General features: G+C 44.3%; 1 protein-coding gene across 1 annotated transcript in view; it reads left to right on the plus strand.

Annotated features, from left to right (window-relative positions):
* Nucleotides 1–26,505, plus strand: part of Abcc4 (ATP binding cassette subfamily C member 4 (PEL blood group)) — a 191,872-nt gene that overhangs the window by 27,099 nt on the left and 138,268 nt on the right. The window contains exons 2-4 of the mRNA XM_090341965.1: nucleotides 7,910–8,020; nucleotides 8,731–8,851; nucleotides 14,979–15,203. Coding sequence (XP_090198091.1) covers nucleotides 7,910–8,020; nucleotides 8,731–8,851; nucleotides 14,979–15,203 — 457 coding nt within the window. The remainder of the gene's footprint in view (nucleotides 1–7,909; nucleotides 8,021–8,730; nucleotides 8,852–14,978; nucleotides 15,204–26,505) is intronic.

Below are 26,505 nucleotides of genomic sequence, written 5' to 3' on the forward strand. Positions count from 1 at the left end.
CGGCCTGGGCTCTGTCCCTGAGCTCTTCAGCTCAAGGCTAGCACTCTACCCTTGAGCCACAGTGCCACTTCCGGTTTTCTGGTAGTTAACTGGAGGTTAGAGTTCACTGTCTTTGGTGTCCAGACTGGCTTTGAACCTCAGATCCTAGCCTCTCAAGTAGCTAGGATTACAGGTGTGAGCCACTGGCAGTTGGCATTAGATGGGTCTTATGGGCGCCCTTTCTTGCTATGTGCCTTACCCTAGTTCCCACGTGTCTACCCGTGGCGCCCTCCCTGAGGTGGGCCACGGGAACTTCCAGTGTCTGGGCTGGCAAACACTGTAAGGACAAATACTCAGTAGTTAATAACCTGATGTAGCAAACAGTGCTTCAGCAGTGGGGGTTTCTTTCTACACTAAATGCCCTTGGGTGGCCTGGGAGCAGCTGTGGAATGGGCTGACTGCTTCCTGGTCCTGTACATTCCTCCAGAAGGAGCTGAGAGAAGGTGGAGATGGCCTGGGGGCATGCACCTTCTCACCTCCTTTCCTCCTTTGGGGGTCTTTTGCTTCTTTATCCTACGGGCTTGCATTCCTGTGCTTGGCCCAGTGACCTCTGCCGGAAGACTAGATCTTACTATATATCTTACTATAGCCTACCCTCCTGGAGCACAAAGAAATGAAGAGGCAGATTGTTTCTTATCTAGTCAGACTATAGTAGGTAGATGAAGAAAGCAGGGCGAGGTAGAGTGGAAGGATACCTCTTGTTTTTCACTCTGTAGGAAGTCAGGCCTCTGTGGGGCCTGATGAGGTGGAGAGCGGAGGGAGAGTGCTTCAGTCATAGGAGAGGATTGGAAGAGCATTGACTCCTCAAGAAGGCAGTGGACAGACTGGACTGAAGGGAGCTGTCAGAACCCCGGCAGGCAGATGGAGGTGGTCAGGACACTCGAGCCAGGAAACTGGGGCAGGGGATAAGTGAGGTTGGCCAACGAGGTGAGACTAGTCCCTTGTGATCTCCCCAGGTGCTGTCTTGTTGCAAGCAGGAACACAGTGTGATGTTTCAAAGAAGACACATTGGCTTGTCTGTGGGAAAGTGCTAAGGACTCCCAAGAGTACAGCAGGGCAGCTCAGTGATGGGCTGCAAAATACTTAGAGCCTGTGGCGCTAAGGCCGGTGCAATGGAGGCATAACTGTAGACTCAGAGTTAGGCTAGATGTGGGGTCAGAAGTGTCAAGGGCGAGTACCACGGGTAATTGTGGTGTGGGTGCTGGGCTCAGTGGGCACTTGTTCTCAAAGCTAAGGATGAGTAATTTTGGAAGAGTTCCACGCTGGACTGCGAAGTGGAAGTACCACATAGGTATCTGTGAAGCGAGGACATGAAGTGACTGGAGTTCAGGGGTGCAGCCTGCTGGAGTCTGGGGTTGAGAGCAGGTAGCATTCAGGTGGTGGCCAATGGCTGATAATTGACAACAAGACTGGAGGGTCAACTCAGTCATTGGCCTGCAGGGCTCTGAGGGTATAGAGAGGTGGCTGGTGACGGGTGGGAGAGTGGAGTGGGGTAAAGGGAGGATTCAGAGTGTTTCCTCAGAAGGCTGGGGATCATAACGCTGGACAATGTATTTCATCATATGTACATAAAATATTTTGTGTAATCAGACACTTGGTTTATGCCTCCACTTAACTTTTGTTAAGTAGGCTGCTTTGAACCTGGGTATATAGTAAGTAGCTGATGCTTTCTTCATCTTCTTTGGAACCAAAGGGCAGAATAGAAGATGTTAGAGGAAATAGGAACCTGTGTTCAGTGGTGGTGGGAAGACAGTTCTATGGCTTCCTATAAAACTAAACGTATTCTTATCATATGAACAAGCATGCTACTTGACATTTATCCAGGTGTGTTTAAAACTTAACATTCACTGAGCTGAATAAGGGGATGCCCAACCTATAATCCCCGCCCCTAGTGGCCGAGACAGGAGGCTCATGAATTCAAGGTCAACCTATATCACATAGTGAATTCCTGTCCAGTCTTGGCTACATTGGTAAAACCCTGTCTCAAAACCCACCAAACCAAACCATTCCAAAAACCTTCAGTCCATACAAAACTGTGTAGATCTATAGTAATAAATTACCAAGGTAGTGTTTAGTTGATAATGAATAAGCAAACTGTGGGAGGTTCAGACATCAGAATAATAGCCAGTAATCAAAAGAAATAACCAGTGAAGCCAAAAGACATAGGGAATGTTAGATGTCTATTACTAAGGCAGCAGAGCCACTCTGAGAGAGCTATAACTCTCCTTGGTTCTATGTGACATCCTGGAAAAAGAGGTACAGTGACAGTAAGATGAATGTTAAGAGTAGGGGGCAAGAGAGAGGCACAGGCTGAGCATAGATGTTACAACAGTGTTACAACAGTCTGGGGCAGATAGATGTCACGACGCATTTATGAAAACCTGTACAATGTATACCACAAAGAGTGAACCCTTACGTCTTTCTGGACTCAGAGTGACACTGTTGTTCATCTGAGTCCTAACAAAGGGACCGCCCCTGGCATCAGGGGCTGTGGGGAAGCTGTGCAGGACGCACCAGAACTGTCTACTTTCTTCTCCATTCTTCTGTAAACCTAAAATTCCTCTAAAAAAACCCCTGAAATGTATAAAAAGTTAAAATTTAAAAAAGCAGAGGGCAAAAGCCTGCTGGATTGGTGGTAGACAGGTAGAGATGTGTTGAAGGGTTCTTGCTGTAATTGATGGAGGGGAGGGAAGTAGCATAGGAGTATTCCATTGTGCCCAGTGGCTCACATGGATTTCAACACGGGGCAACTTTAGAGGCCACATGAGATGGCACGTCTGCTTGGTTGATAAAAATGCACAAATGTTTATGTCCCATGGAGTGATAAATTGAGTGATGTTTAGCTTGTAATTAAACAGATGTGAATTACATGTCCACATGCCATGATTCAGCTTCTAGAACATTTGTTTAACCCAAATAAATGGTACTATTTTCTGTGTTTCTTGGTGTACACAGCCAAAAGAGTGGCATGAAAGGCTTGCTTCATTAAGTAGGTCTTTTTCCTCCTCTCCCATGGGGCTTGAGCTTGAAAGCAAGAGCTATGTCATCCCTTGGGGAGAATGAGGTTGAATCATTTGGAAGAAAGCATCTGGTTGGAAAAGACACAAATAGGCAGAGAATCACTGTCAGCAGCATGTCCTCAGGGACTCAGAGGCTCTTGGTGACAATTTAGTCCTGTACTTGGTTGGTCTGGGGTAATTTAGTGAGACTAGGGTGTCACCCTGGTTGTGAGAACCCCTGCTGGAACTGTAGAAGGATAGGCCTTCTTTTCTGTTTTATAACTGATTTGGGAAGCAAACGTTGGGATCTTAATGTGGTTTCTACTTTTATTCTGTCAAGTGGATTTTTTTCATTCTTTTCTTTTTTCTCTTTTTTTTCAAGGCGAAATAGATTAGGAGCTTATCCATTCATGGTAGTTGTAGATTCTTGGAGCATGAGTTGTTTGCAGTATGGAGAAAGTTCTGGGAAGAGGTCCTGATGAGAGGCTGTGGAGATGTTAAAAACTGTATTAAGCGAAAAGAGAGACTAGAAGCCAGGAATAAACGAGGGAAAACCCTGAAACTCTAGGGTAGAGCCTCTCAGTTGGACCCCTTTCCGTCTCTCTCTTTGCTTTATGGCCACCATGAGATGAACATAATCTCCATCCCATGCTCCCGCCATGATAAACTGACTTGCCACAGGCCCCAAAGCAATGGAGAGAACCAACCACTGAATGAAATCTCTGAATAACATGGGAAGACCCAGAAATAGGACCAGCGTTTGTGTTGAATTCCTGGCACTATGTCTTTCAAATAGAAAAAGGCCACAGAGGTTACCACTAAGGCTACAGACTTGTTCATGTCCTTTGTGTATCAGCTATCTCTCTCTCTCTCTTTTTTTTTTTTTTTGATGTTGGCCATGGGGCTCGAACTCAGAGCCTGGGCCCTGTCCCTGAGCTTTGTCACTCAAGGCTAGCCCTCTACCTCTTTGAGCCACAGTTTCACTTTTGGTTTTTCTGGTGGTTAATTGGAGATAAGAGTTTTGTGGACTTTCCTGCCTAGACTGGATTGGCATTGAACCATGAACCTCAGATCTCAGCCTTCTGAGTAGCTAGGATTATAGGTGTGAGCCACTAATGCTTGGCTCTTGCTGGCCTTTTGACGTGAGGAAACTTGATCAAAGTCCTTCAGCGAGCTGCATTAGAGAATGGACATTTGAAGTATCCCCACCCTATCTGCTATCTAAACTCTTAAGCTTATAGTTTGGGGGACCTGAGCACAGATGTGTTTTCCCACTGAAGGATACAACACTTCTAGGAGTAGGCTCAGTAATTTGAGAGCATAGAAAGTCTGTTCTTTCATGTATATACTTCCAGAGAAGGAAAAAAGGCTCTTCTTTTGTTTCATGGAATATTACTGTAATGTCTTGTGAGGTTTGTGAGGCTTGGCTTTGGAGAGGAATATAAGAAAAGTGAACTTGTTGATTAAAGAAAGAGAATACCTTTGATTCAACAAATATTAAGTAATGGAATAATATTTTGATTCCATCTCAGCCAGTAGTTACAAATCAAGAAGAAGGGCATAAAGAGAAAATGGGAAGGGCAAGGGAGAAGAGGAGAGAACAAAAAAGAAAAGAGGGTATTTATCAGCTCAGAGGTATGCTAGGTTTTATTTCCTTCTCTGCTTGTGTGTGTGGTGGACCTGACGTTCATGGGCATTTAAGTACTTGGTTCCAGACCAGACAGGAAGCTATGACTGTTCCCCAAAATGCTGGACTCTAGGTCTGGCATTCGTCCTTTTATACCACATTGAGCAAACACCAGTCAGAACTTCTTATATCCTTGAGAAAATAAGATAATAAAGCAAGCATCAGTAATAAATAAGCAGAGCATTCCTAATAAGCTGTTAGAATGTAAATGGCTCTTCTGCCACTTGGAGAGGGACAGTGAGATCATCTCCTTTGGGCATCTCTCTCCTGTCTCTTGAGCTCATGGCTTTGTGTGTTTGGAAGTGACCTCTAATGTGCTACATTCTATTTACTTCTATTGAACTGAGACGATCTTTAAATCCCAGGCCTCAAATTTAGGAGCCTCCAGTTAGTCTAGTCACTCGCCCCCATTTACCAAATGAAGGGACTCAGTGAAGACCAGAGGAAAGAGATTTATTACATGGTAGCCAGGGGGAGACAGCACTTTAGCACATCTTCAGCTATCTTCAGGGGCGTAGACACTGGCGTCAGGTTAACGAGATAGAACTGGGTCAAATGTAAGAAAGGTATACATAGTTCAAGCAGTCGCAGGTCACAGCTGTGAGGCCTGGCTGACCATTAGCTCAGCCTTTGTCCATGGAGAGTTCTAGAGACGTTGCTGCCCTTTTATTACTAGAACATAGTAGGAACATGGTGGTCTCCTGAGTTTGGGGCTCTTTTTAAGATAAGAAGAAGGCACCAGGTCTTTCTAGATGAACACCTGCTGCTGAGTTCTAAGGATTGTGGAAAGAGAGGGAAGAAAGAGACCTGGAGAAGACCATCCAAGGCTTCTGGGACCATGAGGTTAGCTTGGATGCTCCTGCAATGTCTGTCTAATCCTGGGGAGCTGTGGAAGTTTCCAGGTCAAACCTTTGTGCTTTTAGAAAGTCCCTAAGACCGGGAATTTGGCCGAGTGGTAGAGTACTTGCCTAGCATGCACAAAGACCTGGGTTCAATTCCTTGGTACTATGTGCATAGAAAAAGCTGGAAGTGGTGCTGTGGCTCAAGTGGTAGAGGTCTAGCTTTAAGAAAGCCCAAGGACAAGGCTCAGGCCCTGAGTTCAACCCCCAGGACCTTAGAGCACCTGGGTTCTGAGGTGGGTTGGATGAAAGCAAACCTCTTGTCTTGCTTCTTGTTGCTGCTGAATGCTAACCATAACTCTATCAGCCTCTCTCTGCCCCCAGCTGTGGATTCCCCAAGGGAAAGGCTTTCCAGAGGACCCAAGTCCCCTTTCAAACATGTCCTCTAAAGAGACAAAGACTGAATCCTAATGCTGGAGGATTTTCAGCTCAGATGAGTTCAAACAGAATATAGAGGGGGCTTTGTGGGTCAATATCAGCCATGCTGAGCCTGGCGCTAACGGCTGGACTTTAGAATAACTGTGAAGGATCCAGCGAGTTGTCTGATCTGTTTGGTGGTTAGTCTCACAGATATGTACTTTTTGGGGAAATGGGGTTGGCAGAGCAATCTAGAGATACTTAGTGATGAACACAAGGTCATAGAGTTGCCCAGCTTGTAGAAGTAGAGGGGGCAGTGGTAGTGGGCTGGGATTCGAATCATGGTTGCCAGCTCCAGGATCTGAGATCCTTGGAGGACCTAATCTCCCAGGGTTACCTGAGCCCAAAGCTCTGTTTCTGTGATTGTGTTTCCACCGGTCTGTATATTCATGGACTCAACATTCTTAGAGCCCTTCCGGTTCCACCTTTAGTCTACCCTGAAGGGATTAAATAATAAGACAAACACCACCTGTGTTCTAATGGATTATTGTATGATCTTAGAAACATCCTCCCTCTGCAAAATCAGTAAACTAATGATTACCTTTGGCTTGCTTTTGAATGTTATTATTATTCAGATGTTACTTGATGGATAATGCTCAGTTTTTTTATCGCAAAATATCTGAATAAGGTTTTTTTGTTTTGTTTTGTTTTCTGCGGGTATTTTCCTTCCATAATTAATACGTATCTTTTAGGAAGATATTTGGAGACTATATAAATATTTCATTTCACCCACTGGTTCAGCTTCTGTTGGAAATTTCTTGAGTGCGTGCACATATGTGTGCATGCATGCGTTTGTGTGTGTGTGTGTATGTGTGTGTACTGGAACTTAAACCTATGGCAGACCTGGTTGTTGTCCCTGAGCTTTTGTGTTCTACCACTTGAGACACAGCTCCACTTCTGCCTTTTTGGTGGTTAATTAGAGATGAGAATCTCATAGACTTTCCTGCCGACTTTGATCTGTATCCTCAGAGCTCAACTTCCTGAGTAGCTAGGATTGTAGGTATAAATCATCAGTAGTGCTGGTGACTGGTGGGAATTTTCTAACTCCATTATTCCTTCTGTGTAAGAGCTTTCCTTTTCCTTATGCTGCGGTAAGGATTCAAGGATTTATTCATTCCTTCATGAGTCATGTCTATCATGTATTTGAATGTTCAAACTTCTCTTGTGGGACCCTTATGGATGGCTTCTATGTCCCTGGAACCCAATCTCCCGAATAATTTGGGGTTCATGAAGTTCGAGACCCACTTTGTACTTCCCTACCCCAGCCTTGGAATTAATCATTTCTTTAAGGTGCCCTTTTTCTTTTCAGGTAGGAGGAGTGGTATTAAGAAACCAAGATCTGGGCCAAGTGCTGGTGGCTCATGCCTGTAATCTTAACTGTTCAGGAAGCTGAGATCTGAGGATCTTAGTTCAAAGCTAGCCTGAGCAAGAAAGTCCACGAGACTCTTAATTCCAATAAAACCACACAAAAGCCAGAGTGGAGCTATGGTTCAAGTGGTAAGACCACTAGCCTTGAGCAAAGAAGCTCAGGGATTGCATCTAGACCCTGAGTTCAAGCCCCAGAACCAGCATAACAAAAGAACTCAAGATCTGGATGCTGGGATGCTCTCTTATGCTGGAGGATCATTGCATCCAGGGTCTTCTTAGTGCAAAAGCTAGTGCATGCACATACGTGCATGCGTGTGTGTGTGTGTGTGCATGCCCACACGTGCGCACATGTGTACGTGTGCGCATGCATGTGATTAAGTACATATCTAACTTTTTCCTATGGTTCTGTGTGTATAAAATGTAGTTTTGGTGGCAAGATTCTCCTTAAATACAAATATATAGTTTAGGGTATATGTCACTCCTGTTCTTCATTTTAACAGGTGGCTAAATCCCTTGTTTAAAATTGGTCACCAACGGAGATTGGAAGAAAATGATATGTACTCGGTGCTTCCTCAGGACCGCTCCAAACACCTTGGGGAAGAGCTGCAAGGGTAAGTGAGAGGCAGTGAGCGAAAGGGTAAAAAAGAGCCTGTGGGTCTCCTCCTCTCCCCCAATGTCTCATACTCCCCTGTGGCTGTTCCTAGCTTTGGTCTCCCTCTCTGGACCAATGGAAACCTCTTTCGGGTGCCTTGGGAAGGCCTGTCCTGCAGATGATTTCATTATGTGAGGTGTCTGGCTTGCTTGTACCCCGCTTCTGCCTACTCAGGCTATAAGGATTCTGTAACTCAGCAGTGAACTTGTTTTCCATAGACTTTTTTTTTTTTTTTTTTTTTTTTTTTGGCTTAAACTCAGGGTGTAAACTCTGTCCCTTAGCTTTTTCTGCTCAGAGCTGGCTCTCTAACACTTGAGCCATACCTCTACTTCCTATTTTTTTGTTTGTTAGTTGGAAATAAGTCTCACAGACATAATCTGTGAGGGGTTGGCTTTGAACCAAGATCCTTAAATCTCAGCCTGTAGAGCAGGTAGGGTTAGAGGTATGAGCCACTGGCACCCGGCTCTCAAATTGTTTTTGAGGCCTGTTTTTCTTGAACTGCAGATTTGACATCACATGTTTAGGAGTCCTGGAGACCCTTAGCCAGTATTTTGGGGGCAGCCTCAGGACACTCTGTAATAAATGCTTCCGTATCTCTGTGCCATCACCTCCTTTGATTTGTCTAAGGTAGCATAGATTGTGCTTAACCCAACTTTTGTCTCCTTGTAGGTACTGGGATAAAGAAGTTTTAAGAGCCGAAAAGGATGCACGGAAGCCTTCTTTAACAAAAGCAATCATAAAGTGTTACTGGAAACCTTACCTAGTTTTGGGAATTTTTACCTTAATTGAGGTAAATGCTTTTATGCTCAGTGGGTTGCTTTTCAATGTGCACGGACTAGATGTGTTAGTTGTCAGTAAGTACTGAACTGATTAAAATCCAGTGTCATAGAAGGATGTTCTCTACCAAATGCTGACAGTGTTGATGTTTGGTAAATGTGATGGGTCTTAAGAGCCATCTTTGGTCAAAAGAGAATTCTTAGAGCTTGGCAGAGATGTAGCCTGAGGCATGGAGGAAATACATTTGGATCAGAGCCCAGAGGGACGAGAGACAGTTTAAATGTGCCAACAAATAATTGTTAACCGAATCATACCAAACCTGGTCAATTCTTTCCAGAGAAGTACTATCCTGATAGTATCCTCATAAATAAATACTGTCACCATCCCCTCTCAGATACACAGACTTGGGGTTCTGTTCTTGGCTGACTGAGATGGCCCAGAGCCTAGAGCCCAGAAGCTGAGGGGAGATTCCAGCCCTCATGGGTCCTTGTCCTGGTTGTTGGGACAGATCACCGATAGAAGGTAGTATTTGGGCAGTTTGGCATGGCAGGGTTTAGAGTGGACTGCTGCAGCAGTACTACTGGTGGGCTTAATAATGATGATAATGACTACAGGAAAAGTAGAGTGTGGCAGGGACTGTCATGAGTACTTTCTGCAGGGGTGTCTGATCCTCTGGTGAGGTGAGAGCTGTTCTTATTAGCCCCAGTTCTGGAAGGTCCCGGGGTGTCCATTGTTCCATAATAAGCCCAGGGCTAACTGTAACAGAGAGCACTACTGGTTCCATTCCTGGCACTGTGATCTAGAAGACAGACCCCGCTAGACTGCGAGCTGTCTCATCCAGGGTCATGAAGTATGTCCTCACAACTGGGTCTGCTGGGTCTCAAGCTCTTGTTTCTTGAACCTGGCCCTGAGATAATGAGTCAGACGTTAAGAGCTGCCTGGAAGAGGGGAGAGAGGCGGCAGGAAGTCCACTTAGGGGTCATCAATTAGGATAGAGTTCAGGCACCGTATCACCTGTGGCCCAGAGTCAGTGTGCTCAGCAGAGAGGCAGGGTTCCAGTGGGTCAGAGCACGACAGTGCATTCCTACAGACTATGGACCCTTGCAGAGGGCCCCCTCCTGCCTATCACTGCCCAAGATGATGCTGCCCTCCCTGTCCACATTCCTTAGCACCTTAAGTGGACTAGGGGAGGTGACAGAGTTGAGATTTATGGTCCCAGCAGAGGCCAAGGCTCCATTTCTGTTCTGTTTACCAGTAGGCCCAGGCCTTAAGAACCACCTGAATTCAACAAAGTAGCACCCCCCACTTTAGTTGTCAGTAAAAAAAAAAAAAGCCTGAATCCCAACACTAAACACCCATGTTTTTTTAAACATGTCTGTGAACACCACTGTTTTAGAAAAGCCCTGAATAATTTCTTAACTGTGAAGCTAATTAAGGATCCCATAAATATCATTTTCTGATGCTGTGGGGGCTTTGAATTGTAAAAGCTAGTTCCTGAGCCAAACAGGATGAACATTGTTTATTGATTGATTTGTATGCAATGACTTTTGTTTTGTGATCTGTGTCTGTGTGTTTTGTGGTTGCTGAGTTCTAGACAGTGGGCAGTCCAGGCTTCATCTGGCAGTGGGTGGAATGTCGACATAGTTCCTTGGTTGTTCTCCAGTGCATTTCTGGGGGCCTGTGGCGGACATGACACCCACAGTATCTTCAGAACTCCTGGACCGTGTGTTACTCAGCCGGATGTGGAATAGGGCCGTCCCCTCGTGCTTGGGGAGGGGCACCAGGAGAAAGAAGCAGATGATACCCGTTCCAGGGTGGTTTCAAGATTGAGACTTGAAAGTAGCACACACCTTGTCATGCAAGAGTTACAGAATAATTACAGTGTGTAGAGAAACAAGCCCAGGGATGATAGTGAATACACACGCATGCAGCCACAGCTGGCTAGAGCTGAGCAAGCTTGGAATCCCTGGCACACCTATCCCCTGTGTGCAGTGCCATGGGGACTGAAGTGAGTCTGCACCTGCACAAGGCCTCAGCATGGAGGGAGAGGAGCGGCTTGGGGAGATGGTACATGCTGCTGCCTTTCCCATCATCGCAGGTGCCATGAAGTGTCTGGCCTGCTGGAGTGTGAAGTTGGGGCAACAGTAGACAGCTGGTGTGTGCCTACTTCTCCTAGTTTTGAACAGGGAGAAGATTTAGGGTGAGCGGTGAGGCCTTGTTCCTTTGACCTTTAGCAAGAGAACCCCAGTTGGCCTCTAATCTGGCCTGTGGACTTGGTGTTTGTTCAGGGTTTTCTTGGATTGTCTTCTGTCCAGGTAGAGCTCTCGGAAGCTGCTGGGAGCTAATGTGTGAGGAAATCCCACTTTGGAAGTCAGCTTGTAGGCAGGAAGAAGAGACAGTCATCTGACTTCCACAGTGATCTTTGTGCTTTGCACAGGGCCGGGTCGCTGAGAGTTGTATGGGCCTTTGCACCCCTCTTTTTCTTTTCCTAAATGCCCTTAGCCCTCTACAAAACCCAGCAGGTGGAGGAGACACAGATACAGTGGGTACTGAATTCAGCAGAGGTGGAGGAGGCACGGAGAGAAGCCATGAATGTGGCGTGGTCTGTGTTCCTAGAGGTAGGGTTGGTGTATACGTTACAGCAGTAATGCAGTGTTTGTAGTAGGGGCTGAAATGGCGTGTGTTTTTATAGTACGAACTTAAATAACATGTTGCTATTATTATGATTACAAAATCTGGGACTCAGGTGACTCCTTTGCAAAAGATTGTGATTATGATGGTAAACGAAACAAAACAAAACACACAATCCCCTGAAACTAGCAACCTACAACACTGCTTAAAAAAAAAAAAGTGAAAGTTACCTGAGAATTTCTGGGAAAACTCAGTTTTTTTTCAGATGACTTTGCTTCTTTGGCTATAGTTAGTCTGCAGGCAGTGCAATAGGATTTTGTAAACTCTTAGTGAAATCTGGCATTGGGGCACTAATACACACACACACACACACACACACACACACACACCCCACACACACATACTTTTCCCAGTACTTTCCTTGTGTTATTTTTATGGTGCAAGACAGGTAGGTATTCAGTGCTACCAGCTCCATTCTCAGCTTCCCAGGGCTTTTCTACAACAAAAGCAATCCGGGCTTCCAGTGTGTTCTACTTGGCTCTGCGTGGCCATGCTCTTTCGGCTGCTATAGCTCATTTGGTTGCCCCACAACTCCTCTGAGGTCCACAGGGCAGATTTCCATGGCTGTTCCCATGGATGCTCAGGGGAGAGTGTGACACATTGGCTTTTGATCATGTGGCTTGTGGCAGCCCTGGCTTTCAGAGCAAAATCAAGTTCATTTTGCTGCATGCCCCAAGAGGTACACTTGGTGTGGTTATTTTCTTTCTTAGGTTTTAAAGACTATTTCAGAATATAAAGGTAGCAAAGGATAATAAGCCCAGGCTGCTTCTAGCTAGCTCTAGAAATTACCAACTCATGACCAGACTTGTACTGGGTCTGCCTGTGTGTACAGTGTGCTTTCCTTATCACTGGGTGCACCCTAGAGTTTCATCTCAGCACATTACAGTCTGTGTGGCTGCCGTATCGTGATCTCCCTGTGCCTTGAGCTGGCTGGAGGCTTGCTGGGAGCGAGGCAGCCTCTGCACCCCCCATAGCCAGCCAGCTTGTCCATAATTCCTCTAAGAGTGTTTGCTTACTTCTGTGTAGTGGACGGAAACTTCCATGACCTCATGGAAGACAGTGTGGCAGCTGAGGCTGTGTGTGTGTGTGTGTGTGTGTGTGTGTGTGTGTGTGTGTACAGCAGGTCAGAAAGGAGTGTGCATGTCACGGCTCATTGGAAGGCCTGGGACATCTGTCTTCTGTAAATATCTTGACCAGTTAGTTTGGAAGAAAATGAGCAATAGCTTGCCCTCCCTCCTTCCCTCCATCCCTCCCTCCCTTCTGCCTCCCTCTTGTGGGTGGGTCCCTTACTTCAGATCCATGGGAAACAGCTATCCTAAACAAACCTGTCAGGTGTTTGCATGCTTATAAGAGTAGGTTATTTAAAAGAAAAACTTTATTCAAAGTCAAGGTTTTTTTTTAAAGATTTTATTAACATTGAGTTTTTACATTGTATTTCAAATGTCATGTTTAATAAACAAATATTCAAGAAGGGAATCTCCATTCTTGAAAGATTTCCTGGGATTTTTTTTTTCATTTTACACAAACACCCCCCCCACACGTATATATTCTATATATGCATGTATATATGTGTGTATATATACATATATGTGTAATATATATATATGTATATATTACTTTTTGTTTCCCTGGTCCTGCGGCTTGAAGTCAGGGGGCCTGGGTAGTGTCACTGAGTTTTTTTTTGCTCAAGGCCAGTGTTCTTCACTTGAGCCACAGCTCAATTTCTAGGTTTTTGGCTGGCTTTGAACTTCAATCCTCAGGTCTCAGCCTCCTGAGCAGCAGGGATTATAGTCACCAGTACTCTCCTCGTTTTGAGGAGGAGGAAATGACATTCAGGGCCGATGCATTCACTTTGGTGACTTGGTTTTTCCTTGAAGGGAGAGTCCCCGGCAGAGGGCTGGCAGGGAAGAAGGCAGCCAGTGGAGTGCTCTATGAACAAGGCTTGGGAAATTCTGTGGCCTGCTGTATTCCGGGCAGAGACATTGTTTTGCTGTTTCTCTGCCTTTAGTTGTGGGGAGGAAAATGGTTTTCCCTCTGCCTTGTTCAGGAAGTAAATCCAATGCATTTGTAGCCCATTGCTGTAGGAAATCAATCCTCCCCTTCCCCCTTTCCTCCCTCCCTCCCTCCCTCCCTCCCACCTCCCCCTTCTTCCTCCTCTTTCATTCCTTCCTTTCCTCCAGTATTAGTATTTGAACTCAGGGCCTTCTATTTACTTGGCTCACATTTTTGTCTTTATCCTGTTTCCTTAGCTCACTTACTTTGCCAGCATTCTGTCATTTCTAGCCTAGCGTTTGTTAGTTCATTGCAGATGAATTCTCATGGACCTTTTTTTGTTTTTTAAACTAGACTGACATTGAACTGTGATTCTCTGGATCTCAGATTTCTGAGTAGCTAAGGTTCAAAGGATGAACCACCAGCCTCTAACTGATTATTATTATTTCTTTAAAACTAGCACCTAGAACTTAAGGCTGATTGAGAACTCCTTGTGACAAGACAGTATCTTTTGTCTAGACTAGGGCTGTGCTTAATTTCTTTTTTTCTTTCTTTTATGTTTTTCTTTTGTGGTGCTGAGGTTTGAACTCAGGGCCTCCCATGAGCCATACCTTTAGTCTTGTTTTTTGTTTTTTGTTTTTTTTTCTGATTACCTTGAGATGAGATCTCACAAGCTTTTCTGCCCAGGTTGGCCATGAATTGTTGTTGTTCTGCTTTCAGTCTCCTGATAGCTAAGATTACAGTCATGAGCCACTGTATCCTGGGTCGTGTTTAAAATTGACTCCAGACTACAGGAATGGCAATAATGCTGGGCACATCCCAGGTTCTAAGCTCCTTCAATATCTGGGACCAAGAGCCTGGGTATCTCACAAACCTGGTTCCTTTTTAGTACTTCCAACCAAGTAGAGCTCCTGGTATGTGGAGTGTATGCTGGGAAAAGTGTAGAAGATCATCTTTTCTGATTCGTTTGAGTGTGGGTCACTCAAATGGGAGGAGGTGGCAGGAGCAGGCCAAGCATGTGTGAAACACCATTTCTTTTTGCTCTGGGATGTGATGTGGAAAGTTTAGAGGAAATGGCAGATCAAGGGCTGGGCTGTCCATGCTGATGCAAAAATCCTTATGCTTTTCCTCTTTGGCTACTTTTTTTTGTTGTTGTTCCTTATTCATCTTCAGCCAAGAATTATTTGGTAGCTTGCCAAATGTGTCTTGAAGTACAAATAGAGCATTTACTGAGCAGCCTTCTGAACCAAGCAGTATGCTAAACTTTTAGCTTATGATTTGGACTTCAGATTCATATTTGTTGTCCTTAAAAAGACAAACAGTTGTGTGTCATATTCTTTCTTCAGGTTAATCATGGTTGTACTTTCGTATGACTTTTTGAATGTGTTTCAATCTCTGATTGAGAAGGCTTGGTACAGGTTCTATTTCTAACAAAGGTATTTTTCCTTTTCTTTTAGGAAGGCACCAAAGTCATCCAGCCCATATTTTTGGGAAAAGTTATTAGTTACTTTGAAGACTATGACCCTAATGATTCTGTGGCCTTGCATATGGCTTATGGTTACGCCACGGTACTGACTGTGTGCACATTGCTGTTGGCCATACTGCATCACCTGTACTTTTATCATGTCCAGTGTGCTGGCATGAGGCTTCGAGTAGCCATGTGCCACATGATTTACCGGAAGGTAAGTGACCACCAGCATGAAGTGTGTATTTCAGTGGAAGCATTAGAGCTTTAAGGGGAAAAAAAAAACTTATGTATACTAAAAGTCATGTAAATTAAGTCATTTAAATTATACCAGAGAAGCTTGCTTATTTGCATCAAGCCTTAAAAAATATAGATTGGTGTGTGTGTGTGTGTGTGTGTGTGTGTGTGTGTTGGCAATAGGGTTTGAACTCAGGTCCTGGGTACTATTTCTTACCTTTTTCATCAAGGATCTATGAGAACCTCATGTACAATTTCTACCAGGTTAACTTTAAACCAGGATCCTCAGATATTAACCATTTTAGTAGCTAAGATTACAGGCTTCAGGCACAGTACCTGATCTAATTTTTATTTTTTTATATTGGTCCTTGGGGCTTAAACTCAGGGCCTGGGTGTGGCCTCTGAGCTTTTTCACTTCAGGGTAGCACCCTACCATTTGAGCCATAACTCCACTACTGGCTTTTTTGGTGATTAATTAGAGATAAGAGTCTCATGGACTTTCCTATCTGGGTTGGCTTCAAGCTGCTACTCTCAGATCTCAGCTTCCTGAATAGCTAGGATTGTAAACATGAACTCCTAACTCCTGGCCTAATTTTTATTTTTTAACATCACTGTTGAAAGATAAAGTCACCAGGCTGGTGGCTCACATCTGTAATCCTAGCTACGCAGAAAGCTGAGATCTGGGGATCACCATTCAAAGCCAGCCTGGACACGAAAGCCCTTGAGATTCTTATCTCCAATTAACCATCAGAAAACCAGAAGTGGAAATGTGGCTCAACTCGTAGAGTGCTAGCCTTGAGCTGAAGAACTCAGGGACAGTGCCTGGGCTCAGAGTTCAAGTCCCATGACTAACGAGAAAGAGGGGAGGGGAGAGGGATTAAACAGTTTAACATAGTTCCTGTTTCACTTCTTTTTGATTTATCTGGAGCTTCTGTTCCATTTTCTTAACCCATTGCAAGGCCCATCTCCAGGTCCTGCTTGAGTGGTTTTATTAACCATGGATTTGTGAGTCCTGGAGGTCTGTCTTCTAAAACCTATGGTGGGCTATATCCAACGCACAGTTTCTTCATCTGTGGCCTGGAAATGGTAATAGTGTCAGTTTTAATCACCAGGGCTTCAGCATCACCATCACTATGGTTACCATCATTAGCCTGTGGCACTCCCTTCTACCATAAAGAGTACTCAGGTTTCTCTATATAGATTGTCTAGATTGTCCTCTTTGTAGATCATGCTGGGACCCCCCAGACATGTAGGAAATTCCATTAGCACACCGTGTGGATACCGGGCTCCTTGGGGTCAGGTGTGAGGTGCTCTTACACAGGTGAGTTGTTGTTCACCTGTTTTTCTTCCTTTTCACACTAAAGCTTTGGAAGTAGCCTTAGGGAAAGCTGATCTAGCCTGGCAGATTTGCTTGCCTGGATATAAACATCTCCCAAAGGTATCAATTTGCCAGCTTGGTTATCCAAGAAGCATCGTCTCTGTAAAGTCAGGAATTGCATGGGGCAAACTATACACTGAACCTGAAATTCTAGAAATGTGAGAAAGTCAACTTTGCTCTTGCCTGTCTTGTGTCTATAACTTTGCCAAGATAAAGAAATAGGACACACCTTTGTCATGGGAGGGCTGCTTGCCCCTGGAGGCCCTGCTGCAAACATTGCAAGTTCATGCTCTGGCCTCTGTCCATCCTACTTCTGGGAGAAATTGGATTGGGTGTTAAAAATTGAGTGACTGCTAAGCTTATTTCTGTAGTTAGAAGTATTGAATAACCTTGTGGGATATATCCTACATAAAAATGATTGCTATTTACTTATCTTTACAGCCTTGGTAAAGTTATGAGAGGGTTTCTGTCACTAACTTTTAAAAATTATGTAACATATTATGTAAATATTTGTAACATATTACTGTTTTTATTGACTATTGTTGTTATATTTGTGTGGTATTAGGAGATTTGATTTCAGGTCTTGCCAAAAAGGTACTCTACTAATTATTTAGCCATTCTGCAAAGCCCTTTGTGCAGTGGTTATTGTCAAGAGAAGCTCTTGCTTTACCTCCGGTTTGGCCTGGACTATAGTTCTTTTATTTGTGCTTCACCATATTGTTGAGATGACAGGTATACACTGTGTAGGTTGTCATACCTAGTCATTGTACGAATGGAGTCTCACAATTGTTTTTTAATTCCCCCAGGCTACTCCCCCAATCTCCACCAACCAGTTAGCTAAGAGAGTAGGCTTGAGCCATTGGACCTGGCGGTGTTATTGTTTCAGTGTATGTGTAGCTCAGTAACATTATTTGTATTCACCTTGTTTCACCAGTATTGTCACCATCCATCTCCAGAGCTTTCCATTTTCCCAGATGGCCTCTTTGCCTCCATCAACTGTAGGCCTGCTTTTCCATCATCCTTAGTCACTGCCATTCTACTTCCTGTCTATGAATTTGAACGTAGTAGATGCTGCGTGTAAATGGAATCACACAGGGTTGGTCCTTCTGTCTGTCTTACTTCTTGAAGCAGTCTTCAAGGTTTGTCCATATTGTAGCATGGGTCACAATTGAATTTCCTAATATTCCCTTGTGTGGACATGCCAACTCTTACTTATCGACTCATTTACTGGTGGATATTTGGGTTTTCTCCTTTGGGCTGTTGTGGCTGCTGTTGCTGTGATGATGACTCTCCAGTTGTCTTTTGAGTCCTGGAATTCATTTGTTTTGGTCAGGAGGATTGTTGGATCGTGAGATAGTTCTGATTCTAAGCTTATGAGGTACTACCATGTTGTTTTCCTCAGCAGTTGTACCAGTTTATATTCCCATTTCATTACTGATTTTTCTGTTTAATTTGAGGACAAAATAAGGAAAAGTACATTTTTGTTGTTGTTGTTGTTATACTTGTTGTAGAGCTTAGACTGGCCTCAAGCTTGTAGTTCTCTTGCCTCATCCTCCTGAATCCTGGGATTTCAGGTGTGTACTGCCACACCTTGCTTGAAGAGAAGTTTTTATGAATTCAGTCTTTTTTTTTTTTTTGGCCAGGCCTGCATCTTGAACTCAGGGCCTAGGCACTGTCCCTGAACCTTGTTGCTTTAAGGCTAACACTCTGCTACTTGAGCTGTAGCACTGCAACCAGCTTTTTTCTGTATGTGTGGTACTGAGGAATCAAACCCAGGGCTTTGTGCATGCTAGGCAAGCTGTCTTCCACTGAGCCCCATTCCCAGCCCTGAACTCAGTCTTTTGAATTGGGTCAGGTGGCTCTACTGGAGGTTTATTAAAATTCCTTACATCCCTGGGTCATTTTTTTTTAGAGAATTTTTACCAAAAAGCAAGGGACTTGGGACTCTGGATAGTTGTTCAGTGAGCCCAGTAAGTTGGCAGTGAGTACATGAGTTCCTTGAGGTAAGAGTGGCTTAGACACTGAATTTACTTCTTTTGGGAAGTTGTGGCCAGAGGCGTCGTGTCCGCCCCCCCCCCCCCCATTGTCAGTTGCTTACTTCCTACAGCAAGCCCCACCTCCAGAAAGCTTCTGGAACCTTCCCAAACAGCACCACCAAACATTTAACATGAGAGCCCGTGGGAGACATTTGGTGTTTAAACCCCTACCCTTATCCACATAGGCTCGAATGATTCTTTGTGGTGTTGGGTACTGTATACCAATGTCCCTTCCTCTCAGGGTTTGTCTCACCCGCTCCTTACTATTCAGTGCCTGCAGGCATCTGCCTCATGATTTTATTCCTCTCCAGGGAGTTTTATGGTGGCATGGGAAGTGTCAGCCAGCCCACTCTGGGGTACTGCTCCTAGCTGCCGTCCCCCTTTCCCCCCAGGTTTAATAGCCTTCATGTCCGGTGGAACTAGGAGAAGTACAGGGTGTGGTCACATGGACTGGCAGGCAGGCAGGCCTGTCTGACATCTGTGCTGAGCAGGGAATGAATGGGTGAGGGTGTAGGCCAGGAGAGAGCCCCAGGTTTCAGCTCGAGTCACATGTGTGCTTAGTAAAATCCCAGAAATCAGCGCCATGAGTTCGTGCCCTAAGGAACATTTGGGGTCTGCTCTAGTAGGGGACAGTGAAGAAGGAAAGTGGGGGAGATGGCGAGGGTAAGGGGGGTGGTGGCCTCCAGGGAATGGGAAGGGCCAACCTGGCTCTCTGTTCCTTTTTTGAAGGTGGGGGGATTATGGGAGGTGATAATGGTTACAGGCTGAAATCTTTACTTTGCTTTTAAAGCTTTTTTGCTAATCTGAGAAAAAAAAAGCTTTTTTCCCTGACTATAGTCTTTTAAAAGTATTTCTCTATGATTAGAGTGGTGGTTATTTTCCTTTCAGGTCTTTAAAGATAATTGGTTTGTTTGGTAACAAAAATGTCCATTACAATTTTTAAAATTCCAGTAAAATTTACCATTTAAATTGTTTTAGGCATCAATTAACATCCACATTTTTACACAGCCATTGCCATCATCCATCCCAGAACCGTTTTCCTGTTACAGAAGTAGCCACGAGAGACTTTCTTCCCCATCCTCCACTCCCAGCCCCTGGCCACTGCCCTTCTGTTTTCCAGTTCTGTGAGCTGACTATGGTGAATGGGCACTAAGCAATGGCATGATGTTTGCTCTGTCACTCACATCGTGTCCTCAGGTTCCTTCAGTTTCTGGATAGGTTGAGATCTTGTGTTTACCTGGTTTCCACTGAGAAAATGGCAGTCCATGCACCCATTCTCCTTTCCTGCTTCCAGCTACAAAGAACTTCACCTCAAGTTCCTAGTAGAGGAAAAGGTGAGTTTCATTCCTGCCAGCTCCCTGTCTGAGCAAGGACCTGTCTTGGCTGTTTTGAAGTTCTCTTCTCGTCCTTTCTGCTACTCCCTTGGGAACCCATTAGCTAAAGGAACTATTGACACCTGGGGGTAACAGCTGTGGGCTCACAGCTGCTCTTTGATAAGCTGACCTTTCCACTTAGATCCGGGGAGGGTGGGGCTTAGAGGAAACATGGCAGAGTGCCCCCACTCCATGCATGCTCAGGTGCTGCAGACTTTGCTCAGATTGTACTTGTTCATGAGCCAAGTTAAGCACTGCTGCTTTAGAAGTCTGCTTCTAAAGGTATATATGTGGTGAATAAATCCTGAGATGCAGAGAATATATTACAATGACTTGCAACTCACAGTTCTTTTTTTTTTGTTGTTTTGTTGTGTGTGTGTGTGTGTGTCTGTCTGTCTGTGTCTGTGTCTGTGCCTGTGTTGCTAGTTCTAGGGCTTGAACTCAGGGTCTGGGCACGATCCTTGAGCTTCTTTTGTTCAAGTGCGACTCTATCACTTGAGCCACAGGGCCAGTTCTGCCTTTTTTTTGCTTATGTGATAGTGAGGAATGGAACCCAAAGCTTCAGGCATGCCAGGCAAGCACTCTACCATTAAGCTATATTCCCATCCTCTTTTTAAAAATATTCTTACGTTAACTAATTCTCAGTCAGATTATGTGCTGTGCCATGCCCAGTTATTTCCTTGTCTTGAAAAAAAAAGACACATGATAAGAATAATAGTTAAAACTTAATAGACAAATAGTTAAAAAAACATATGGCAAAACATGCTAGTGGGGAGATAGGAATATTAGAATTTTAATTCAGGGCCTCATGCCTTCTCTCCCTCTCTCCCACACTAGTCATCTAGATTTTTTTTTTTGTCAGTTTTGAGGCTTGAGCTCTAGGCCTGGGCAATGCCCCTGAGCTCTTCAGCTCCAGGCTACTGCCCTACCCCTTTGAGCCACCGCACCATTTCTGGTTTTCTGGTGGTTTAATTAGAGATAAGAGTCTCACAGACTTCAGTGCCCAGGCTGGCTTTGAACCAAGATCCTCCTGAGTAGCTAGGATTACAGGCGTGAGCACTGAGCCTGGCTGTTTTTTCTTTTTCTAAGAAAGGGTTTCTCTTCTTGCCCAGATATGCACTTGTCCTGTAATCCTCTCATTTTCGCTTGTTGGTGTAGCTGGGATAATGCGTATCAAGCACCACATCCAGCTTCTTCTGTGGAAGTAGTCTTGCTGACTTTTCTGCCTGGTCTGTTCTTGAACTCTAGTCCTCCTAATTTTAGGTTCCTACATAGTTAGGATGACATACATTGATTAAGCCTGTAAGCACGTATCTGGCTTTTGATTGTTTTGTTTTTCTTTCAGAAACAAGAAGAGATAATAGAAGTTTGTTTCTTTGCCCTTGTCTAAGAGGTTTTCTCCTCTCTCATGGGTTTTTTTGGTCTCCATGGTTTGTTTTACTTTACCACAACTGCAACATCTCGTGCAGCTGTTTTCTCTCTTGGCTGCTAAACCAGTTAGATTCAGCTTCCCATTCAAACAAAGAAATAGAGGTGGAAGGGTCCTTCAAATTTTGGGTCCTGTTTTCTTCTTGGGTAGTAGTAGATACTGATAGTTCAATTGTAGTTATCCTCACAAAGCATCTGTGGATCTTTAATTAGGTCTTTTAAAATGATCGCAAGAATTAGCGACATTCTGAGGCCTGGGAGAGGAGTGTTTGCTTCTGGCATTGTCACCAACAAACTGTTGAGAACTCCATAGTGTTTTCCAGCAAGACCCAGGTGGCTGGAACCTGGATGTGCTCTGCTCTGTTATTAGGAGTTAGAAATGCCACCTTCTGGGCCAGGAACTTGGCCTAGTGGTTAAAGTGCTTGCCTAGCAAGCACGAAGACCCAGGTTCGATTCCTTGGTACCACATATATAGAAAAAGCTGGAAGTGGTGCTGAGGCTCAAGTGGTAGAGCTCTAGCCTTGAGAAAGTCCAAGGATAGTGCTCAGGCCCTGAGCTCAAGCCCAGGACTGGCAAAAAAAAAAAAAAGAAATGCCACCTTCTCCTTTTTGTACAGGTCTGCCAGCTTGAGGGCCAGCCATGGAAAATCAACCAAAACAAAGCAAAACAAAAGATGTACGGTCCTCTCCCTCCCTCCCCTCCCCACCTTGTCTAGGCAGCAGGGCTGGCTGATTATGGTGAGTGGCACAAGGCTGATTTTTCTGTGTACTATTTCTCATCTTCTGTGGAACCACAGAGGGTAGGGTTCACGGAGGCTTCTCTGTGGGCCAGGTCCCCTCTGGTGTTCCCCGGGAGGGGAGATTCGAGGCAGTTTCTCCACCTCCCCTCAGAAACAGCAAGGAATGTCCTTAGATTGTTTAGTCTTTGAAGCAGGCATGGCAGCATTTCTTAAGCAACTCTAGCCAACAATATTGGAAAAATACAGGAGGTTTTCTGCTTCAGCGAGCTAGGCATACTCCTCATACTTCCCATTGCAGTCACGGCCAGGTTACCTGGGTTCCTGACTGGCTCCACTCAGGGTTAGGCCACGAACCAGGAAGTAAGACCCAACACCTAAAGTCCTTATAGGTGTTTTCTCAGAGTCCTGTTACCCTGATTCGTGTGTGTGTGTGTGTGTGTGTGTGTGTGTGTCTGTGTGTGTGTGTGTGTCTGTGTGTGTCTGGGCGTGTGTACGCGCACACGCGCGCGCGCACACACACACACACACACACACACACACTTCTGGGGCTTGAAGTCAGGACTCAGCACTGTCCCTGATTACATGTGCTCACAGCTAGCTGTCTACTACTTGAGCCACAGCTCCACTTCTGGCTTTTTTGGTGGTTGGTAGGAGATAATTGGCTCGTGGACTTTCTTGCTCAGGCTGGCTCAGAACAGAGGTCCTCAGATCTCAGCCTCCTGAGTAGTTAGGGTTACAGGTAGGCGTGAGCCACTGAGGCCCAGCTTTCTCCTTATGATACTGTGGAAGCCATGGCAAAAGTTCTAAAGGGACAGTTGAGGACCTGACAGCAGGGGGCAGGATGCCATGATAAGGGCACTTCGGAGGAGCTTCCACACACCGTGGGCTGCTGGCACAGGTAAGATCGAGCGGGTTAGGAATCTACATTGGGAAGCTACAGTTCGTGTGCGCTGCTTTAACCAGACTATTAGTAGTTTTCGATGAAGATGGGAATTGGATTTTCTGAGGAACAATCGTGTACCAGTGTATGAGATGTAACTTCCATGGAAGTGGAAAGGGCCTGCCCCCCCCCCCCCGCCCACCCCCCTCCTCATGGTGATATCTGTGTGTACACACGTGGTTTCTGGGTTTCAGCCTTACTGTTTGAAATGATTGGGAAAGAACAAGCTGATTTTTCAGATGAGTGAGAAATGCTAATTTATTTTTTCATTTTGCCAGTCCTGGGGCTTGAACTCAGGCTAGAGCTCTAGCACTTGAGCCACAGCACCACTATTGGATTTTTTTTTCCTATGTATGTGGTACTGAGGAATTGAACCCCAGTCTTCTTGCAAGCTAGGCAAGCACTCTACCTCTAGGCTAAACTCCTGGCCCAGGATAGAGGATATTTTTAAATTGTCATTTACTTAAAAATATTTTCAGTCTCGGGCCGGAAGTTTGGCCTAGTGGTAGAGTGTTTGCCTAGCTTGCACAAAGAACTGGATTTGATTCCTGGGTACCACATACATAGAAAAAAAAAGCCAGAAGTGATGCTGCGGCTCAAGTGGTAGAGTTCTAGCTTTGAGAAAGCCCAAGGACAGTGCTTAGGCCCTGAGCTCAAGCCCAGGACTGGCAAAAAAAAAAAAAAAATCCAGTCTCCCTCAAAATGTCTTTTTTGTCCCTTGGTTATTGGAAATAGATTGTTGAGTTCCAATTATATGGGTTTTCAGAGATCTTATAGGTTTCTAATTTTATTCTGTGTTGCTATCAGAGAGCATCTATGGATACAGAAATGTATCCAGACTTGCCAGGAATTATGCCTAGTTGTAGAGTGCCTGCCTAGTAGGTATGAAGACCTGGGTTTGATTCCTCAGTACCGCATACATAGAAAAAGCCGGAAGTGGTACTGAGGCTCAAATGGTAGAGCTCTAGCCTTGAGAAAACCCAAGGACAGTGCTCAGCCTCTGAGTTCAAGGCCCAGAATTGTCAAGAAGAAAAAAAAAAAAGAAAAGAAAAAAGGAAATTATCTAGACTTGTCTTCTGTCACAGCAGAAGGTCTGTTTGCTCAACTTTCCTTGTGTCCTTGAAAAACTGTTCTTTCATTGTTTCATGTGGGTGCCATAAAGGTCAGACTCATTTGGTTACTAATCTTGTTTAACTCTCTGTGTCCTTACTCTCTTTTGTTTACTTACATCAGTTACTGAGAGATGTGTGTTAGAATATATAGCTGTGATCGTGGCATTGTCTTCTTTTCTCCTTCCGTGCTGTTTTCTGTTACATACGTATATTGAAGTGGTGAGTTGGCTCCTTTGTCATTGTCATTATGAAATATCCTCTTCTTTTTCCTACAGTCTACATTATAGAAATGATAGCAGCTACCCAGTTCTCTTGTGCTATGGTTGGAATTGATATGGCTTTCCCATGTGTTTCCTTCTAACTTGTCATTGTATTTAAAGTACATCTCTTGTATTCTGCATATATATTTCAGTTTGAGAGTCTTTTGCTTAGATTTTTTTTGTGGGGGGGAAACACTACTCCACTGCTAGATTGCTGTATCACTTGAGCCCCACACCCCCAGTCCTGTTGGTTTTAGTTACTTTTTGAGTAAGGTATTAGGCTTTTTTGCCAACTATAGCACGCTCAGACCATGACCCCTCTTTTTCTGCCTGTCACATGGCTGAGAGACAGGCATGTGCCACCTAATTATGCTCAACTTGTTGGTGGTGGTGGCTTTTTCTTTTTTTTTTTTTTTTTTTGTACGTCATGGGGCTTGGGTGCTGTCAGGTCTCAGCCTCCTGAGTAGCTAGGATTACAGGCATGAGCCACTGTGCCCAGCTTCAGCTTGTTTTTAAGACAGGGTCTTCCTAACTTTCTTTTTCCTGGGCTAGCCTTGAACTGTGATCCTTCTGGGATTACAGGTATGAGCCAGTATACTTGGCTCATGGATTATGAATATTGATGTGATTAGGTTTATGACTTTCTCCTTGCTACTTATTTTCTTACTCATTTTTGTCCTTTTTTTCTTCTTTCTTGCTTTCATCTTGATTATTTAAATGTGTTTTGTAACTCCATTTTTATTTTTATTTTTGTCTGCCCGGCCCCAAGGCCTGAATTCAAGGCTTAGGTGCTATCCCCGAACTTTTTTTTGCTGAAGGCTAGTATTCTGCCACTGGAGCCATAGTTGTACCTCTGGCTTTTCAGTGGTTAAGTGGAAAGAAGCATCTCAGGAACTTTCTTAGCTTGAGCTGGCTTTGATCCTGGATCCTCCTCAGATCTCAGCCTCCTGAGTGGCTAGGTTTACAGGCATGAGCCACCCGCATCTGGTCCATTTTAATTTTGAATTGTCTTTTTAGTAATATTTCTGTTTCTTTTTTTATGTAGCCTTAGAATTTAAAATGGTCATTTTTAGTTAGTATTTCTATTACTGTAGTGTTTTTATTTACTGCCTATCAGTGGCATACAATAGTAAAATTCTATTACTTTTCTCTAAACTTGGTGTGAAGAAACTGGATTTTGTTATGTTGCCTAGATTGGGCCTGAGCCTTTGGGCTAATCTTCCTCTTCAGCCACTCCAGTAGTTGGGATTCCAGTGTGCAGACATACCCAGCTACCTTTTCCTTCCTCTATGCTGTTGAATTTTGTATGCCTCCATCCACAGTGCACAGCTCCCATTTTGTACTTCAGGTAGTCAGTTGCCTTTCAAAAGAACAAGGAGGAAAAATGCAATCTTTTGTATTTACCCACATATTTGTCATTTTGTTTTCTCTGTGTAACTGGCTTTTTAATCCTATATCATTTCTCTCTAATTTGAAGAGTATTCTTTATATTATTTTAGTCGTTCGGTTTAGTAGGTGGTCATTTTAGCTGTTAAAAATCTGATATGCAAGCTGGCTTTGAACCACAATCCTTTAGTTCTAAGCTATTTTAGTCACTGGAAGTGACATTAGCATTAGCCTCTAATCCCTGGCTTATAAACACATTCTTAATTTATATGTTCTTCCCTCTATATTCTGTAACTGATAGGAATAGAGCTGATAACCATACAGGAAAACTACCACACTCATAATAGTTTACCAGTCTCTGCTGTTACTAGAAACTGAATGTATTTCCCCTCTAATTGTTTTTATCATTGTTTTATTTTTCCTTTTGATATCAAGAAAAAGCCAAAAAAAAAAAAGAATCTGGTGTTTATGGGGTTCTTGGGTCAGTGCATGTGTTTTCTGGCAGCTCTGTAGTTGGTCCTGTTTTCTGATGAGTCACCCACCTGTCACCTTTTTCCTATTCCCCTAGATACATTGCTTTTCTCAGGCTGTTTTCAAGACTTATCTCTCTCCATTTGTCTCTCTGTTTG

The sequence above is a fragment of the Megascapheus bottae genome, chromosome 11 (genome assembly GCF_031878675.1).
Source record: "Megascapheus bottae isolate mThoBot1 chromosome 11, mThoBot2.hap1, whole genome shotgun sequence".
Lineage (NCBI taxonomy): Eukaryota > Metazoa > Chordata > Mammalia > Rodentia > Geomyidae > Megascapheus > Megascapheus bottae.